The 21,680-nt window shown below is 34.2% G+C and overlaps 1 protein-coding gene across 1 annotated transcript; it reads right to left on the minus strand.

Moving 5' to 3' along the window:
• Window positions 1-6,974: 6,974 nt before the first annotated feature.
• LOC121385930 lies at window positions 6,975-7,855 on the minus strand. The gene is made up of 2 exons (XM_041516724.1): window positions 7,429-7,855; window positions 6,975-7,396 (listed from the first exon to the last, which is right to left on the minus strand). The coding sequence occupies exons 1-2, from the start codon at window positions 7,853-7,855 to the stop codon at window positions 6,975-6,977; spliced, it is 849 nt and encodes a 282-aa protein (XP_041372658.1).
• Window positions 7,856-21,680: the final 13,825 nt, after the last annotated feature.

A 21,680-nucleotide genomic window follows, 5' to 3' on the forward strand; every position in this document is an offset into this window, starting at 1 on the left:
CTCGATGCGCGGTCGGTTTGGGATCGATCTCTGTCAGTGGGCCCATTGGGCTATTTCTCGCTTCAGACAGTGCACCACGACTGTTACATCAAAGGTGGTGGTATGTGCTATCCTGTCTATGGGGTGGTGCATATAAAAGATCCCATGTTGCTAATCGAAAAGAGTAGCCCATATGGCGACAGCGGGTTTCCTCCTCAATATATGTGTGGACCTTAACCATATGTCCGACACCATATAACCGTAAATAAAATGTGTTGAGTGCATCCTTAAATAAAACATTAAAGGGACATTCCTGAGTTTGCTGCATTGTTTCCGACTAATAAAATATTTCTACGATTAAACTTACATATTAAATATGTTTTCTTGTTTAGAATATCAGTGTCTGTATATTCAATGTGTTCCTGGTCGTCTTAATATTTGTAAGAAGCCCAAACTGGATTTGGTCTTCAAATAATTTCGTACGTACGAAAAAATATATTTTAGGAAATAAAATTAAATTCAACCTAGTACAAATATTAGAACAATCAGAAACATGTTTAATATACGGCTTCTAATATTTTATGCAGAAAAATATATTTGATATGTAATTACAATCGTTAAAAAGTCTCTTTTAGTCGATAACATCTTAAAAATTGCAGCAAACTCAGGAATGTCCCTTTAAAATAAAGCCATTAAAATAATCCTAGCTATGGAATATTCAAAATTCAATAGCACCACCTACTAACAACCCTGGTCGGGCTGCTGATGATCTCTTGCACTTTCCCATGCAGGCGGTCCCTCCTGCCACCCACCCCAAACCCTTTCCTGTCTTGTCCTGGATGGAGAAGCCGGCATGGGTCGACACCTGTGCCCATGACAGGCGTGAGCCACAACAGCTTGCTCTGAATGTGCACATTATAAGCCCTATGACTTGACCTGACCTTCTTACCGTAATTCTTTCAGGAAGCTCTGAAATCAAATCCAGTGAAATCGATGAACAGTATCAACCATCAGACAATGGTAAGTTGAATTCCATTCTTTGGTTTGGTTTGTTGTTTGTTGCTTTAAAAAATAATATTAATAAAATTAGTGTTTGCACCAACCAATCAACTTTCAATTATGTAATCTGTTAGAATTATATGAACATAAAAAGATTTGAATTATAAGCACTGCATACACCTATTGTCAAGTTCACCTGGATTATAGACCCTACAAATCGCTAATTTTACCTTTAATAACTATTTAATATAATTTTTCTTCATGTACACATGAAAACAAACCCCAACACCAACATATTCATGTCAATTCATCATCTAAACTGGAGGAACAGTTGTCAGGGTTCGCACGCATCATGGAAACTTATGGAATTTGAGATTTAAAAATGTCATTTTAAGTTTCATTAGCAAATGACATTCTTAAATCACTGGGTGAGTATGCAGTTTATTGCATCATCAAACCCCTCAAAACCGGACAGCCATTGGACAAAGAAAAAAGTCCGGTTTTGAGGGGTATCTGGTTTACCGAGGTTTCAGTATTGAGGTAAACCGTTTGTTGGTTGGTGTTCTCTACTGATATACATGTAGTAACTAATAAAACTGCCAATAAAAGAGGTACACTTTCAAACTATTTTAAGTTTATCATCAAGTGATAATTCAACATGGCGGTGTTTCGCTGGATGTTCCGACATGTCCAAAGTAAATACTAAAATGAAACACTGTTGACAAATTTTATTTTTGATTACTCTTTATTTTATTAAATAAACTTTGCAAACATATAAAACAAAACAACAACAACAAAAAAGGGTTCAAACAATTGGAAAAATGAATTAAATTCCTAGTTGCTTTGCCGTTCATTGGGTAATCGTGAGACGTAGACTATGAAAAGAAGCTCTATCAAATTCGTAAGTTAATCTGACTGTGTAACAATCGAGCTGAGAATAAAGGGAGTACATGTATTTCCTTCAGTTATTTAAACATCAAAGCTGTTAATTAATCCCGTAATTGGTGTTTGTCAACTACACAACAGTGACACTGGAGCATATGCACACCTGCAATTAGCTCTGCATATGCAATCACATTATTGGCTGAGTGGGTATTCAAAGTATAAGTAATGCAATAATGATGGATGTCGGTGTGACCGTCCGTTTTTCTGAGGTAAAATTTGCATTAAAGGAACACAATGGGACCGGATAATTTCGTCCGATGCAGTTTAGAGGGGTTTCCGGTTTAGAGGGGTAAATTTTAGTGTTAAAAGGTATGCAAATCACGGGACCTGTAAAACATCCGGTTTTGAGGGAATTCCGGTTTACTGACGGTCCGGTTTTGAGGGGTTTCACTGTATTAAGCGGTTGGTCTAGGATCGATGGTTGTCAGTGGGTCCATTGGACTATTTCTCATTCCAGCAAGTGCACCACAACTGGTGCTGTGGTACATGTACTGTATGTGATATCCTGTCTGTGGGATGGTACATATAAAAGATCCCTTGCTACTAATGGAAAAATGTGGCGGGTTAATATTTCCTCTATATATGACTGTCAAAATAACCATATGTTTGACATCCAATAGCCGATGATTAATAAATCAATGTGCTTTAGTGGTGTCGTTAAACAAAACAAACAAACATCATGTATTAACTAAGTCTTATGTTTAAATTACAAATTGTATATTAAACTAGAATATGTTTCGCCAAACTACTTTCCTTTCTTTTTTATATCGAGCCAAACTGAAATTATTAATACAAACATTAAATGTTTTAATTGATAATACAAGGTATATATGGTTACATGTATAAAGCTTTAATTAAAGTGAATTAAATTTTTTTAAATTAAATTAAAAAATACAAGAAACCAAACAAATAATCACCTTGAATATTTGAGATTGCCAGGTGTTAAACTAAAAACATTTAATAGAGTTGTTACTTCTTTCTTTCAGATGACTCTGAAATAGAATCCAGTGAAGATTCTCAATATCTAGATGAAAGTAAGTTGAATTTCTGTTTTGAATTAATTATGGCCATGGTATTAGGATATCCACAGTCAACAGGGGGTATGGAGGACTTCCCCCAGAAAGAAAATGGGTTATGTTTAAGGTTAGGGTTAAGGAAAGCATACAGTAATGATAAGAATAATTTATTTTGTCAAAAGGTTACCTTAAAAAATAAAATATGCCAAACATCTGGGTATATGGCGCCATGCATACCCGTTTTACCCTTTGGCAGAAACCCTGTTGCTACTAATGAAAAAATTTAGCACGTTTCCTCTAAGCTAGTCTAGATATATATATATATATATATATATATATATATATATATATATATATATATATATATATCAGAATTATCAAAGGTTTGACATCCAATAGCCAATGATTAATAAACAATATGTGCTCTAGTGGTGTCGTTAAACAAAACAAACTTTATCCTTCTTTTATATAGTTGAGTACATCTTGTGATATATGGTGGTATGGGTTCAGAGTTTCTGCCAGAGGGTAAAACGGGTATGGTGCCATACCCAAAATGTTTTGCAGATTTAATTTTTTTAAGTTGACCTTTTGACAAAATTAATAACTCTTTATCATTACTGTATGATTGTCTTAACCCTAAGTCTAAACCTGACCCATTTTCTTTCTGGGGGAGGGTCCCCATACCACCCTGTTGACTGGTTGCATTCATCACACACATTGTAAATATATAATATAATTCCCTTACCGAAATGACTTATATTTTACATTTATAAGTGAAGTATAAGTCTTTAATACTTTTCAAGTATAAGTGACTTATAAGTAAACGATTAGGATTTTGTATGCAAATGAGGTATCACTTATACAAAGTATATGTGACATATAAGTGAAGTGTTAACCATATATATAAGTGAAGTGTAAGTCATTCGCTTATATTTAACAGAAGTGTTAGATATATATACATGTAAGTGACTTATAAGTGAAGTATAAGTGAAATATAAATGAAGTATAAGTGATTCACTGATATTTAACAGAAACTGCTGTATAAGTAAAGTATAGGTTAAGTATAAGTGATTCACTGATATTTACAAACATTGCTGTATATATAGTGAAGTACATGTATAAGTGATTCACTGATATTTAACAGAAACTGCTGTATAAGTAAAGTATAGGTTAAGTATAAGTGATTCACTGATATTTACAAACATTGCTGTATATATAGTGAAGTACATGTATAAGTGATTCACTGATATGTGAAGTGAAGTATAAGTGAAATAAATGTAAGTGAAGTATAAGTGATTCACTGATATTTACAAACATTGCTGTATAAGTGAAGTATAAGTGATTCACTGACATTTTAAAAAAAACCCACTATAAGTGAAGTGTAATTAAGTGAAATATAAGTGAAGTATAAGTGATTCACTGATATTTTACAAAAACGCTGTATAAGTTAAGTATAAGTGAATATCAAAGGCTGTGGTATGTTCTGTCCTGTCTGAGGTAAGATCATATAAAAGATGACTTGCTGCTTTTGAAACATGTAGAGAGCTTCCTCTGAAGACGACTATGGGTCAGAATTAATTATCAATTTAATTTTTTACATCCAGTAGCCAGTGATGAACTAATCAGTGCTCTGGTGACATCATTAAACAAATGAAATTAGGCAGCAATCTGTCCCTGGAGGCCAAATGTCAATATTCTCAGGTAATTTCTGTATTAATGCGACTGACCCTGTCTCCACCCACGGAAATGGACACCAATTTTGGTCAAGCTACCAACTGGTAACAAATGTTTTGTCAAGAAAAAGAAAAAGAAAAAGAAAAGAAAAAAGAAGAGTGAAACGACAGGTTCAAAATCCATGAATACCATGGGAATTCCCATGACCCATTTAATTCAAATAATTGTTTTAAAAAGTTATTGTTCTTATGTCACCGGTACAGTATGACAGCACTTCCACACCCTATCTGTAAACTGTCAGCAAGACATAAAAACTGAAGCACAATAGTCTTAACAAAGTGGTGTTTCATTCTTCCCAAAGTGACCCACTAATATATCTGAACAATATATGCAAAGAAATATTTTATAAATAATATAAATGTATATTTATTTTTAAATGTTAGATTGGATTCTCTCACATCCCTTTTCTTCAGTTATGTCCTGTTCAGTGCCATCTTGATATATGTCATCCAACATTCAGATATTTTATATAGTCTGGATAGATCTGCTATGTAATTAGCAATTGTTTAATGTAAACATTTAGTTCTTTAAATTAGTTTTTAAAGACTAAGTTAGAGAATCATATAGCCTACCAAGTTTCAGATGTGGGGAATCAAAACTTCAGGGAAAAAAAAACCTTTCAGTTAAATTTTCAATTTTACTTCTAAAAATAATAGTTTAAAAAAATATTCAATCAAATCTTCAGGATAAACGTTAATTTTTGTATTAAAACAGACTTTGAAATATTCAATGTTGAACTTTAATTTTAATTAAGAAGAAACTAGAAAATAAAATACATACATGTATATACATATATTTTTAATCTCTTAAGTTCTGGAAACTACTAGAAAGAATCATGCAAATAACTGTTTATAAATTTCTCTGATTCAACTGATTATATGTTTCCATAATCCAAAAATGGTAAAGTTTCATGTATTTGTATGTACAATGTACATGTTGAGGATATTAAAGCTGGATGATCACATTTAATAAAACATCAGTCAGACTGATTTGTTCAGTACATGAACCATTACAACATGTATGTATCTGGAGATAACTGGTGAATAAATAAAAACATCCATTTTAATTGTGCATTTTGTAAAAAATATGATGACACTAGGTTTTTCTTTTGGTGTTCTCTGTAGCATCTTTATTTTTCTGAACAAACAATAGGTATTCTGACTTTAGAACAGTTTAATGTAAATGATATTAACATGCAATGATTGAGCTTATAAAAATTAATGTGTGTATTAAGCAAACATAAAAGCTAACAAATATTTTTCATGTTACTGTTTAAAATGTCAGTCATTACAACTGCCCCCATTTCCCTTGCGCTTTTAATTAGCACTGTGTGAAGTAAATTAATTACTCCCAGTCTGCCAGAAGTAGAGATACATATACTTTTGATAAGACAGGTACACAGTGATCAGGTGACAACTCCCATTCTCCTATAGACATTTTATTGCCCCAATTAGTGGAGCTATGTAATCCCTTTGTAAGGTGATATCTAAAGACTTCCAATGTTTGTGAATTGCAGAAGTTGATGAACATTACATTAATTATTTTAGTTCATTTAATATATATATATATATATATATTATATATATATATTATATATATAATATATATATATATATATATATATATATATATATATATATATATATATATGATGCTTTTCAAGTTGGTTTTATCACATAAACTGTTTTAATGTACAATGGCACAAATGTTCCTCCATTACCGGAAATGGAGGGACAGGTCACAATGATCAAATTAAATTATAGAATTAAAAATTATAACTTATTAATACTTCCAAGCTATTAATTGATCATATGGATTTAAAAACTTTAATATTTGCCTTGACATTAAAAAAGAAAGAAAAATCATGTTTGTTGGTACAAGAGGGAAACCACAAGTATATTTTAATTAATTAATACTAATTACTTATAATATTTAAACACCAAACCTTTGTGTGACAAAATAATTATAATCAGCACTAATTTGAACTTTTAGTATTTTCCTGTCCTGGACAGAGGGATCCGGCCAAGGCTGGTCCCTGTGCCCAGTATAGGCGTGCGCTACAACAGCTTGCTCTGAATGTGCACGTAAAGTCTTTCACTTCACTTCACTTCACTTCACTTTTTGCGGTATCCGGACAAAATCTCTCAGCACAAAATCCCACAGTACGAAATCTACTCGGACATAATCCCACAGTACAAAATACCACAGGACATAATCCCACAAAGTGAAAATAGGGACAAAATCCCATACAATAAAATTTAAACATTTTCTTTTCTTTATTTATTAATATACACAATAAAATCACAGAGTATCTTTCCATCGGATATTGTAGCCAACACCACGAAGAAGCTCTGTAACTGTCTTACGTCCTGATTGACGATCCTGGCACAGGGTGAGTAGGCGTGCCTGCAGATTGTTCTGCTTTCGTCTGACTCGCTTTGCAGGTGGATTCCCAATCAAGTCCTCACTGATTTGGGTGCGAATGAAGCAGTCCTTCTGAATGGCTTCAGTGAGTATCCAAATGGTTGGATGGCTGTATCCAATAAGGTGCGTGAAGCGATTGTTCCAGCCCTCACACTGGTTGTTGGTGCGTGGCTCACCAGCGAGAGTAGCCTCGTGGACGTTCCACACAGCTGGTGGGTAGTGGATGAATCCTCTTGACCCGAATGCCAATCTGACCATGACCTGGTTGAGCACGGCGATAGCTTCCTGTAACATAGGTCCTGTCGAAGTAGGATAGTAGTTTCATCTGCACCATCCGGGGTGTTCTCACGCAGGGATGCCATACCAACTGGAATGTCCTCAATAGGTAGAAATGCCAGTGCATCAAGCTGACAACAGAAGAGCTTGAACTCCTCATCTGTGGAGTACCGTGGTGCAAGTCCAAGTTCCTGGATCTTGTGCCAGGTAGCCTGTGTAAGATGGTAGAAGCACCCTTGTATGGTGATGGCTGGACCCAGGGCTGTCTGTAAGGCCTTGATGACACCTTGTTCGAAGTCACACACTACCGTAATTGGGTCTATGTAGAGTTCCATGCTGTGGAAATGGTCAATCACTGCCTGGAACAGTTCCACGTAGGACGGCAGGGACTTGCGTTGGAGAACAGCATAGACGGTGCTGACAGCTGTATTTCCAAGTGGAACATGTATCACATACAACTGCATGAACCCTCTGGGAGCCATCGCGAATGTGCCATCGACAAACCATGTATCAGCACTGGCTAACAGTCTTACGGTGGGTGCGGAGGCGAAAACAATAATATGGGCATTGGTGTCTGGACCATTGTCATAGATTAGGAATGGTTCAGGTTCATTTTGTACAGTCTGAGCCCATTCACCATTGATAACCAAGTCGTCGAGTGAGTCGTGTACAGGTGGATATCGGCCCCCTCTAGTTCTATATCATCTTGATGGTATCTTGCTTGCCCAGGCGTAGTTTGGCATCATCGGGAAGATCAGCGAGCATCTGGGCAAAGAGTTGACCTGGTTTCTCTCTGGTCTGTGCAGCTAAAGATTTCAAGTTTGCCTTGGCCTTGGTCACACAAACACTAGCTGGGTCAGGGTCATGATTGTGGGAAGCACCAGAAACAGGTGTATCCAGGGCCAGAGATGTCTTCAGACTTCCCTTGCAGTGGAGTGAATGGCATTGCACACATGTCCACCATATGTGATTCTTCCTAGTAGATTTTTTTGTGTACATATAACCATCTAGCAAAATTTTCTGACCGCCCTTGTTACTGGGTATGACCTCCATCTAAAGTTAACTGAATATTCAGTACTGGACTGGAAAGAGATTTTACGTGCTTACATCACCCTGAATATTCACATGATTCCAGGCCTTTCATTGCTTATTTGTCAGATAATTGTATCCAAGCTGATCTCTTATTGGCATTTATTATTTGATGATTTTAAGTGCTAAGGATGACCTGCTAATTAACCAGACAATACCATGCCAGGATATCTTGTACCTTAGTTTCTCTGATCTGCTAATTAAGCAGACAATTGACTCACTCTGTGATTACAACTGTATGTGGTTTTCTAAAGGGACCTATTAGACAGACAATACCATGCACCACTTTCAATGGGAGCGTGCTTTAACAGTTATCTGATATGCTAATTAAGCAGACAATAGACTTGCTCTATTATTACAACTATGTGATTTCCCAAGGAAGGGGAATGTTCAGCTCAAGTAATCTCAGTTAAATTTTTTGTAATTGGAGCCCATTAAAATATAAATTGCAATTGGTTCCATAACTGGTTTGACAAAAGCCATGGTTTGTGCTATCCTGTCTATGGGAAAGTGCATATAAAAGATCCCTTGCTGCTTATCGAAAAAGAGTAGCCACATTGTGGCAGTAGCAGGTTTCCTCTCTTCTACTAACATTATTATCTGTCCTGGACAGACGGCTCAGGAAGCTGAACTGTGTACCCGTGACAGCGTGCTTGAACCTTAACTGGATGTAAGCACGAAAATAAATATAGAACTAACTACTATGTAATTTAATTTTTGAGTGTGGGAATTTGTCCCTATTTTCACTTTGTGGGATTATGTCCTGTGGTATTTTGTACTGTGGGATTATGTCCGGGTAGATTTTGTACTGTGGGATTTTGTCCTGTGAGATTTTGTCCTGGATTCACTTTTAGTATAGCTGTATTAACTAAATGAAAGGTCTATGTACATGCATTAACATAAATAAAGAGAATTTATCAGACAAAGGAATGCCACCATTTTGTCTATTTGAAAATCCAACAATGATTGTAATGCATGGTAAATGGTGGTTTTTAAATGAAAAACATAAACTGTTAAAATAAAAAATAGGTGCTACATGTAGTCAGATACTTACCAAATTAGTTTTCCTGTATGATAGACTTGTTCCACGGACATGGGGTATAGTCTTAACTAAACACATGTGCACAAAGAAAATGTCCAGGTGCCGCCATTTTGGGTTTCTTCTTTGGTTTCCTCCTACTGGCTGGAGACCCACACAATGGTATCTGAATTGAGTCCTTTTGAAGTTGCACCATACTGCCTAAGATGGCAAGGCTATTAATCTCAGGATTTTGCACCTCTCATAGTAATCCCTTGTTCTATTTGAATTCCTGATGTCATTGTTGTTGTCTTTGTTTTTCTTGTGGGGGGGGTTTCTTGATTTTTTTTTTTTTTTTTTTTGAAAATATTTTTTAGTTAATTAACTTTTTTATATGTAAATACAAATTACCATTAATAGATAAAATAAATCCACACTGTAATAAACATTGAAATGGAGCTCACCTCCACCCACCCACCCCCAACTCGGGTGTCATACATTGAATTATTGGATCACATGTCCAGAGACCTACTTTTCACCATTTACTTCATGTTAAAATCGCAGACCTTAGTTTCAACCTTAGTGTGGTTAATCTACAAGCCTGTAACACATTTGGATAAAGTTACACTAGAGTGAAATAAGAGTCTGACATTGAAGCGGGGAAAATACCCTTAAAACTATAATAACTAGAACTGTCTCCATAAAGATTACTTCTCAGAGTTTTTATAAAAATGAAAAATGTGTATTTCTTGGTATTAGAAACACCCAGATAATATGAGCAGAAACACTGGATGTACGGAAATAGATAATCTAATGAACTTTATAGCTTGAATTAAAAATAATTATAATTTAAATTCATAAGGCATTAAATTATTGCATTTAAGATTGCAGATCAATTCAACTGATTGGGCTTTTTCTTGTTCTAACCAGTGCACCACAACTGGTCAACGACCATGGTATGTGCTCAGGGCTCGAACTTAAGAATTTGTCTCCCACGGCAATTTTTTAAAGTGACATTTGCAACAAATAAACCTGACTGAAAGGCTATCTTGTTATATGTAGACATCTTTTGAATGTGCAAATGTTAAATATTGGCAGATAATTCACACTAGATGTATACATTTCACCATTGTTGAGTAGCTTTATCGACGGCACAAAAATGGTGATGCTCGCTACCTACGGCAATTTATATCTCAACGACAGCAATTGCCGTCGGTGCCGTCGTTAAGTTCGAGCCCTGTGTGCTTTCCTGTCTGTGCGAAAGTGCAGATAAAAGATTCCTTTCTGCATTATGAAAAATGTAGCGGGATTCCTCTGATGACTCTGTCAGAATTACCAAATGTTTGACATCCAATAGCCGATGATTGATTAATCACTGTGCTCTAGTGGTATCATTAAACAAAACAAACTAACTTTGAGATGGCAGCTAAATTAAAACATATTGAGTAGAGTTGTTACTTCTTTCTTTCAGATGGCTCTGAAACAGAATCTGATGAAGATTATCAAGATCAAGACTCACGTAAGCTGAATATTTTTTTTTTAATATGGCTGTTGTATTTGTCATCTGTCTGTCTGTACGGGCATCGGTGGTGCAGTGGTTAAGCCATCGGACTACAGGCTGGTAGCTACAGGGTTCCATGCAGCCCAGTACCAGCTCCAAACCAGAGCGAGTTCTTAAGGGCTCAGTGGGTAGGTGTAAGGCTAATACACCCTCTTCTCTCTCACTAACCACTAACAAACTAACAACAAACCCACTGTCCTGGACAGACAGCCTAGATAGCTGAGGTGTGCCTAGGACAGCGTGCTTGAACCTTAATTGGATATAAGTACGAAAATAAGTTGAAATGAAAATGAATGTCCATCTGTTAAGTTTTCTTATCCAGCCATATATGTAGTGATGTACCTGTATCTTGGATACTGATGCATGCAGAAAGATAACACATTAAACAATCTCTAGTGGGGGGCACAATCTTTAGTGAGGGGGTGGGGTACAAGCCAGATTTTTATATTATATTACGAACAAATGCCATGGAGATTGCCACAGATTTTTTTTTTTTAATTCTTTTTGGTATTGTTTTTGCCTTTTCGTTAAAAATAAAATATACTTTGTGAACTGAAAACAGATTAAAAGTAAATATTAAAACAGTAACTGTACCGTTATTATCTGAATATCAGCGCCATCGGGCTTGATTGAAAATACATGTAAATTACCAGCATTGAGCGATCGAGTTCCAACTACATGTTGGTCATTAAACTCTGTTGACTGCATGTTCATAATGTGTATCAGACTTTCGTTTTTGACAGGCACGAGCGCTATCACGCCCGTGAACCCCCGTCAACTCAATCTGACGGGCGCAAAATAACGTGCCCCTAAATTGAACAAATCACTCTTGTATTTATTTATTTTTTTAACTCTGCCATTTTAATTGTTTATTGAATCCAATCCAATGCCACAAACCTTTCCATTCTGTTCACAATGAATTTCCTAGAATACTTTTTATAAATTGAAACACGATCGGTTGGTTATCTTTATACTGAGCCAATCAGCTAGGAGTTCACTTATTATTAAGATCTCGTCAGTTTTGTTGTCTTTAATTTAATTTCGTACAATGCAGGTAACCTCGAAAAATATATTTTACACTGTCGTCGTTTTTATCACGTACAGAAAACATAATACGGTAGGTGTGTTGTCCAATAATTCTATGATATGTATAATGTTTATATATGTTAATATCACATTAAACGTGTACACCAACAAAAAACAAATTTAGTAAAGCATGTTTTGTTTTCGTTAATAGCATAGCGATGTCCTCCAGATATTTCTACTTTCTGTTTCACGATACTGCCACTTGATTTAAAGCCAAGGACATTGACCTTGGTAGAGTCAGATTTCTAGTACGGTACATGTAATCGATTGACGGGCACCTGAAAACAAACCGACTCAGTAATTCGAATTTACCAATTGTAAAGCATGGATATTTTAAATTTGTTTTTTTGTTTGTTTTTGGGGGTTTTTATTATTTTTATAATTTTTGATTGGTTGCTATGATTCGAGTTAGTAGTATAATAAATGACGTGTTAACTACAGTACATCAATAATCAAAGTTAATCCTGTTTGTAAAAATATATATTTATAAAAATTGTAGTAAGATATATTTGGGTATATATAAAACAATTTCATTTTCTCTGTCATGACATTATTATTATTTTTTAAAATAGAGAATTTGCAGGTACATAACATGTATATTATGATATGATAAATGTGATAACCCTGTGCCATGTGGTTGTTACACTTTTACATTCAGTTCACAGGTTTGTGTCCATGGAGAAATCAAATCATTCTGCGATGAAAACTAAAATTATTGTACTTGTTTAAATAAAACAGAATAAGCACAAACAAATCAGTTTCAATTCCTTATTCATAAATAGTCAACGGATTATCATGATTCAGAATTTTAATGCAACATGATATGCATATAATGCAGAAGAAATCGATAAATGTTGTGTTCATGGTGTTTCTTTTTCTTGTGTAAGACTGCAATGACTCATTCCTTCCATCTTTGAGAAAAACCATCGTATTAGTTAAATTAGGATATTTACTTTGAAAACACAAAACATTAACCCTTAACATATTTAATTTAGAAACTATTACTCCTCAAACTTAACCATGTTCATGGGTGCAATTCCTCTTGGTCTCTTGCTTCTAATTCTGATTATTTTGAAGGGTGCGATTTTTCCATCCTCTGCATTTTGAGGAGTGCGATTTCCACCCCCTTCGTAAGCATTTTGAGGAGTGCGATTTTTAGCACTCCTGGGTTTGTCAAAAACAAAAATCTGGTGCATTGCAGGGTGTGTGTGTGGCTATGGTGCAGTATGCATATGTGTCTTATTTTCAGTAAAATATTCAACATTTACCCTGCACGCGCGCACTCCTACCAGTCACTTGAAATTTTATATGATGAGATATTTGAAGATATACATATATAGAGAGAGATCATTGCGATAGTTTAATGAAATGTTCTGTCATTTATATTGACAAAATATATACTATATATACCCTTCTGCTGGTGCCAATTAGCTTAACCCAAAACAAACAAAAAAACTAACAATTTAGGGGCATTCGGTCTTGGTGACATATATATCCTAAAAGAATTTATGCTGCTGTTATTAAAGAAAACTATTTTAATTCTTTATCACATTAAATATATATATATATATTCTGATATTTTGATGTAATATAATTAAAATAAAGATTGAACTGGCACGTCACTGCAGACTGACTACGCTCTATATGCTAAATTGTCATCCCCTTACAACCCCATATAAAAGATCCCTTAATTGCTGCTAATCAAAAAGAGTAGCCCATGTAGTGGCGAAAGCGGGTTTCCTCTCAATATTTGTGTGGTCCTTAACCATATGTCTGACGCCATATAACCGTAAATAAAATGTGTTGAGTGCATCGTTAAATAAAACATTTCCCTTCCTTCCCCTTACAACTCCATTGTTCTTGATTGTGCACATCATTAGCATGTTAACTGATATGTCATTTTCAGTCAGCGAATACCACCACTGGTATAAATGAATCTTACATAAAAATTGTCAAACAAACCAACTAACAAACTCATCATTCAGTTTCACTTACAATCAAACCAGTGTTGCAAACATGTCAGGTACGGATGCACGGATTTCTGAAGGAGGAGGGGGTGGGGGTGGGGGGGGGGGGTTGGCCCAAAAGTGATGACTCATCTCTCCTTTTACACAGCATGCCTCTTACGGCTGAACACATCATTCTCGAATTTACAAAAGGGGGATCTGGTCCCCTGGAAACACACACACACACACACACACACACACACACACACACCCGATCCACCCCCATCCAACCCCTCCCTCGATCCGCTACAATGTACTGTTGACCTCACATTTATTGGCCGCCTGATGTTCACAGCATCTTCTGACACCTGTGCAAAAACATTTAACATTTTGCTAGTACAACTACTACAAGGTATAGATGGTTATAATACATTGCTTTAATGACATCAACTTTATAGCTTGAATTTAAAAAACAAAAGAAGAACATTAATAAGACACCAAATTAATACTGTGTGTACATGCATTGCATTTGAGATATTAAATTGCAGCTAAATTTTTAAATCGGAGTAGAATTGTTACTTCTTTCTTTCAGATGGCTCTGAAACAGAATCCGATGAAGATTATCAAGATCAAGACTTACGTAAGTTGAATTCCTTTTTTTTTTTTTTAATATGGCTGCTGTATTAGGATTTGACATGTCCATCAGTACATTCGTCCATCCGTCCTTCTGTTAACTTTTTGTATACAGCAGTACCTTGGATACTGATACATGTACATGCAAGAAGATAAAACCTCACTTGCAGGAATAATATATAATGGGGTCTGAAGGATATGAGATATTACCAATGTAAAACAAAGTAAAGTCTAGAAACGAGTAGTAGAAGTAGGGAAATGGTTTATTTAACGACACATTCAGCACATTTTATTTACAGTTAAATGGCATGGGACATATGGTTAAGGACCACACAGATATTGAGAGAGGAAACCTGCTGTCGCCACTTCATGGGCTACTCTTTTCGATTAGCAGCAAGTGACCTTTTATATGCACCATCTCATAAACAGGATAGCACATACCACAGTCTTTGATGTACCAGTCGTGGTGCACTGGCTGAAGCGAGAAATAGCCTAATTAATGGGCCCACTGATGGGGATCGATCCCAAACCGACCGCGCATCAAGCGAGCGCTTTACCACTAGGGTATTTCTCACCCCCAGAAAAGAGTAGTAGAGACTGGAGGAACAATTACAGCTAACATTAATTATCTCACACAATCGATTATGGATTTTTATAATCAATTATCACATATTGGTAGACCTAAGTCGATCAGTTTTCGATCACAATCAATTAAATTGTAACATTACTAGGCATGACAGCAGTATAGTGCCATTTTGAAATTTGAAAAATACAAGACACTAATTAATATTTCATGATACTAAATTTAAAGAGACATATAGAGAAGTCTTTTCCCAAAAAACAACCTTATGTGCAATAGTTTTGTCAGTGCATGATTATCTAAATATAGGGGCATACTATATACACTGGTTACATCCTATTGATTAAACCAAAAGTATACCAAACAGCAATAGTTAGTTAGCTTGCATATTAATTACTTCAATTTCTACCAAATTTAAGTTGTATGTATCATATATAATGTTAAAATTGGTCAAACATATTATTTCAGCTGATCTACATGTAGCTTACATTAACCTAAGCTTATTCTATTTTATTTTTTTAGTTTCTAATGTGACGATATCGCTAAGTTTTATGTTGCTAACATATTTTACTTATATTGGGATTCTCATAAATTTCAAGATCGCTAATATTTTATGATTTACAGTATCTAGATTAGGGCTTCTAGAATTTTTATAAAATCCACTAGCCATGGGATCAGTGATTAAAAAAAAATGTACTAGCCATGATTAAAAATTAACTGGTCCTACTTTACTTAAAGTTAATACAATTTTACTAAATAATAGTAAAAATCAGATATGTCACCTAGAGAGAGAGATATAGCTTAAAAATATTAACTGGGGTTGTGGGCAGGATATTTATATTTACAAAGTAGACAACGTACTGCAACATTTGACAAAAATATTTTCACTAGCCATCGGGCATGGCAATAGTAGTTATTTATTAGCCCAACATTGAATATCACTAGCCATGGGAGTGGGGCTACCATGATCTAGAAGCCCTGTAGATATGAATCGTATATATCGCGACCTATATGTTTACACCTGTAGTTGAGATTGTAGATGACTTGTTTCTTCTTTGTTTTAGGAGAAACTGAACGTGGTACACGTAGAAGACGGGGTCAAAAGAGACAACGTAAGTTGATATACATTTGTACATTTGTGTGTTTGTTGGGTTTATGTTTGTTTTTGAATTGTTATTATTACCATAGCCCCCTGGGCTTATTCCCAGTCAAATACGGTATTATTATTATTATTATTGTTATTATTATCATCATCATCATCATCATCATTATTATTGTTGTTATTATTATTGTTATTGATATTATTATTATTATCATTGTTATTAGTATTATTATTATTATTATCATTGTTATTATTATTGTTATTATTGTTATTATTATTATTATTATTACAGGATAAAAGTAACTATAGTTCGCAGAGATAGAAATAAGCAGAAAGTTTCACTAGCTATATTATTATTATTATTATTATTATTATTATCATTGTTATTATTATTATTATCATTGTTATTATTATTATTATCATTATCATCATTGTTATTATTATTGTTATTATTATTGTTATTATTATTATTATTATCATTATTATTATCATTGTTATTATTATTGTTATTATTATTGTTATTATTATTATTATTATCATTATTATTATCATTGTTATTATTATTGTTATTATTGTTATTATTATTACAGGATAAAAGTAACTATAGTTCGCAGAGATAGAAATAAGCAGAAAGTTTCACTAGCTATATTATTATTATTATTATTATTATTATCATTGTTATTATTATTATTATCATTATCATCATTGTTATTATTATTGTTATTATTATTATTATTATTATTATTATCATTGTTATTATCATTGTTATTATTATTATTATCATTATCATCATTGTTATTATTATTATTATTATTATTATTATTATTATTATTATTACAGGATAAAAGTAACTATAGTTCGCAGAGATAGAAATAAGCAGAAAGTTTCACTAGCTATATTATTATTATTATTATTATTATTATCATTGTTATTATTATTATTATCATTGTTATTATTATTATTATCATTATCATCATTGTTATTATTGTTATTATTATTATTATTATTATCATTGTTATTATCATTGTTATTATTATTATTATCATTATCATCATTGTTATTATTGTTATTATTATTATTATTATTATCATTGTTATTATCATTGTTATTATTATTATTATCATTATCATCATTGTTATTATTGTTATTATTATTATTATTATTATTATTATTATTATTATTACAGGATAAAAGTAACTATAGTTCGCAGAGATAGAAATAAGCAGAAAGTTTCACTAGCTATACACATGTAGTCCACCGGACAAGTACATATAGAAATTAATCTACCTGTTTGCCAATAGTTTCACTTAAGTCCAAATAATTGATTTGTTTTATTCAAGTGCAAGGACAATATTTTTGACTACTTAAAATGAAACTGCACTGAACATTAATTTTCACTTGTCCCGGTGCACTGGACAACCATTGGGATACATTTTGCTTGTCCAAGCAGATTTTCACTTCTCAAGAGAGACAAGTGCTTGTCTCGAACACTGGTCCGTCCGTCCCACAGGGAACGCTCTTCTTCATGCTATGGAAATTATTTTCTGAGCCGATTGATTTGTAAATAGATCATAAAAATAGTTTGGGGTTTTTTTAAATGTCAAAAAACTTTTTTTTTTCTTATAACTGAAATTATTTACTTTTTTTTTTTTGTAGGAGCTAAATTGAATTTCAGGTTTCTCTCTAGAGAAAAATCAACTCAATTGTTAACATGTTTAGGTTTCAGTGCAGACCACTGGGCAGTTGATTTTGCAGTGTCCCCTGCTGTACTGAACACCCTTTCAGATTGTACAGACGTAGAGGAAACACACATATCAATATTTTTTGGCAACTATAGCAAGCATAGGAAAGTACTCTGAATTTGTCTTTCACCATAATAAAGAACAGCTTTCAAGGGTAGGGCCAGTATCGTATTGTATCGCGATACAGCTGTCCTGAATCGATGTATCGTATTGTATCGCGATACAGCTGTCCTGAATCGATGTATCGTATTGTATCGCGATACAGCTGTCCTAAATCGATGTATCGTATTGTATCGCGATACAGCTGTCCTGAATCAATGTATCGTATTGTATCGCGATACAGCTGTTCTGAATCAATGTATCATATTGTGGCCCTCGTATATTGCGATACGATACTGTTATACAGCTCTAATATGCACCATCCCACAGACAGGATAGCACATACCACAGCCTTTGATATACCAGTCGTGGTGCATTGGTTGGAACGAGAAATAGCCCAATGGGTCCATGCCCGGACGGGAATCAATCCTAGACCGACTGCACATCAAGCGAGTGCTTTACCACATTACACACACACACCCCCCCCCCCCCCCCCGAATTATAAACATGATTTAGTATATATATTTTTGGGATTCCTTTTCATAATCATAAGCTTCCAACACAAAATCTAGCATTTATTGAAGTACGGCATCTTGTTAAATTCACAGCTTGTCAAGAGGTACATGCATGCACGTATGATTTATAAAATTTGTCTTTATATATATATATATATATATATATATATATATATACCCGGTATATATATAATAAAGGCTGTGGTATATATGCTATCCTGTTTATGAGATAGTGCATGTAAAAAGATCCCTTGCTACTAATGGAAAAATGTAGCAATTAGTTTCATCTTTATAGGACTATATTAATGTCAGAATTACCAAATGTTTTATATCTAATAGCAGATATGATTAATAAACCAATGTGCTCTATATATAGTGATGTCATTAAACAAAACAAACTTTAACTTTTTTATATAATAATCAGGGGTGGGAATTCTCCTCGGATCAGCTTTTTTCCTCTTATGGAACATTGCATTTCCTTGCATTTTAATCGTCCTTTCCTCCAAAATGTGTCAGATGGCACAGATTTTAACCTAGGATTTCAAGAATTTCCGGGACCTCTCTAGATTTCCTCTTTTTCACCAATTCCCACCCCTGAATAATAAAAAATAGGAATTATTTACATTCAGATTGGGAATTTTTTACTCCAAAATTGGGAATACAAGCTAACTTATAGCCTGTGGGGAATGGTGCTGATTATCGGAGTCTAAAAACACAGGTGATGACGTTGAGCATATTATCTGTACATTCAGTCCCTGATAATACTCTTCAAATGGTTGTACGACGTATCAGAAGTGTCTGGGGCAGGAAGTAGCCCAGTGGTACAGCGCTCACTCGATGCACGGTCGGTCTGGGATCCATCCCCGTCGTTGAGCCCATTGGGCTATTTTCTCGTTTCAGCCAGTGCTCCACAACTGGTGTAACAAAGGCCGTGGTATGTACTATCCTGTCTGTGGGATGGTGCATATAAAAGATCCCTTGCTGCTAATCGAAAAAAGTAGCCCATGAAGTGACGACAGCGGGTTTCCTCTGTCAATATCTGTGTGGTCCTTTACCATATGTCTGACGCCATATAAATAAAATGTGTTGAGTGCGTTCGTTAAATAAAACATTTCCTTCCTTCCCAAAATATCTAGATATACATGTAGCCTTTTACTTTTAAAAAAGGTTAAAATCCCTAAATCATCCACTGCAATTAAGAAAATGTCCACGGCAAATAATTTGCCATGGAAAAATAGTGTCCACAGCATTTTCCACGGCAATTTTTCCATTAACATGTTTGCAACTCGGGATTCTAAGTAAGTTTGAAGGATGAGTTTTATCTGTGTTGTTTGCCAATATGCTGTAAGATTTATTTATACCAGTGGCAGTATTCGTTGATTAAAAAAGTGACATAACAGTTATCACGCGAATGACACGTGCACATTCAAGAACAATGGGGTTGCAAGGGGATGACAATTTATCATATACAGCGTAGTCCGTCCACAGTGGCATGCATGCCAGGTCAATGTTTATATTTTAATTATATTATTACATCAAAGTGTCAGAATATATTTAATGCGATGAAAGTAATTTTCTTTCATAACGGCATAAATTCTGTTACAAAATCTGTCACCAAGACCAAATGCCCCCCTTTCAAGCCCAAGTAAATCAGTAAAGTTTGTTTTGTTTTTGGGGGGATTAGGCCACTCGGCATCAGAAAAGGGTAGCATATTTTGCAAATATAAATGACGCAGAACGTTTTATTAAACTTTCAGAACAATTTATATAATATATATATATATATATATATAATATGTACGTATATCTATAAATATCTCATCATCAGGCTGATCATAACGCTTCACGTGACTTGTAGAAGTGTATATGTTAAACATTTTACTGAAAATAAAACACCCGTAATGCACCATATAATAGCCACGGTTCAACGATGTATAAGCTATCACCCCCATGCAATTCAGTTGTCCCTGCAATGCACATACTATGAACAGTAAACAGAGTTCAATGACCTAATTGAAACTCGCTTAATGCTGGTAATGTACATGTATTTACGATAAGATAAGATAAGATAAGATAAGCTGGATGACGCTGACATTCAGATACTTATGTTAATAACGGTTTAGTTAATTATTGTTTTAATATTTACTTTTAATCTGTTTTCAGTTTCGAAAAATATATTTTATTTTTAACAGTAAAGAAAAAATACATCTTGAAAAAAAAATCTAATCTAGTCCACAGCAAAAACAAATGCCTCAGAGAACGAAAAACTATGCGGCAATCTCCACAGCATTGCCAATTGCAGTGGGCAATTGCAGGGTTAAATTCAATACCATGGTTTATATTTAGGAGATAACCATGCATATGGAGGTTTTAGATTTGCAGGTGTTATTGTCTGTTTGATCCTTCAAATTATGTCATTTTTGACTAAAGGCAATTATTATCCTGAGGTTAAAAATTAAACATTTGCGTGCATCAAATAAACAATAACACCTGCAAATCTAAAAGTCCATGTAGTTATATGTCCATTGTAAACTGCATGTATATTTGGTATGTCTTGAAAACAATACCTGGCTATACAATCTAACTGTATAGACCCTTGAATTACTGTCAACTTAGCCTGTTCCAATTGCTAATAACATCACTTTTCAGGGCTTCTAGAATTGTTTTTAAATCCACTAGCCATGAGATCAGTCATTTTTAAAATTTACTAGTAGGGGGCGGTGTTATGTAACTTTATATGCCTGTACCTTTTAGAAATGTGAGGTTATATATTATAAACATAATGCATGCCTCTTTTGATGATTTTGTTAAGTATAACCCCCCTGTACATTAGCTCCGAAAGTTAATGGGGTGCGTTTTCACTAAGTTTTTAAGGTAAGTTTCCCACCCCACATTTTTTTTTTTATAAATACTTCATTATGAAGATATTATTAAGA

Source organism: Gigantopelta aegis, chromosome 12, assembly GCF_016097555.1.
Source record: "Gigantopelta aegis isolate Gae_Host chromosome 12, Gae_host_genome, whole genome shotgun sequence".
NCBI lineage: Eukaryota > Metazoa > Mollusca > Gastropoda > Neomphalida > Peltospiridae > Gigantopelta > Gigantopelta aegis.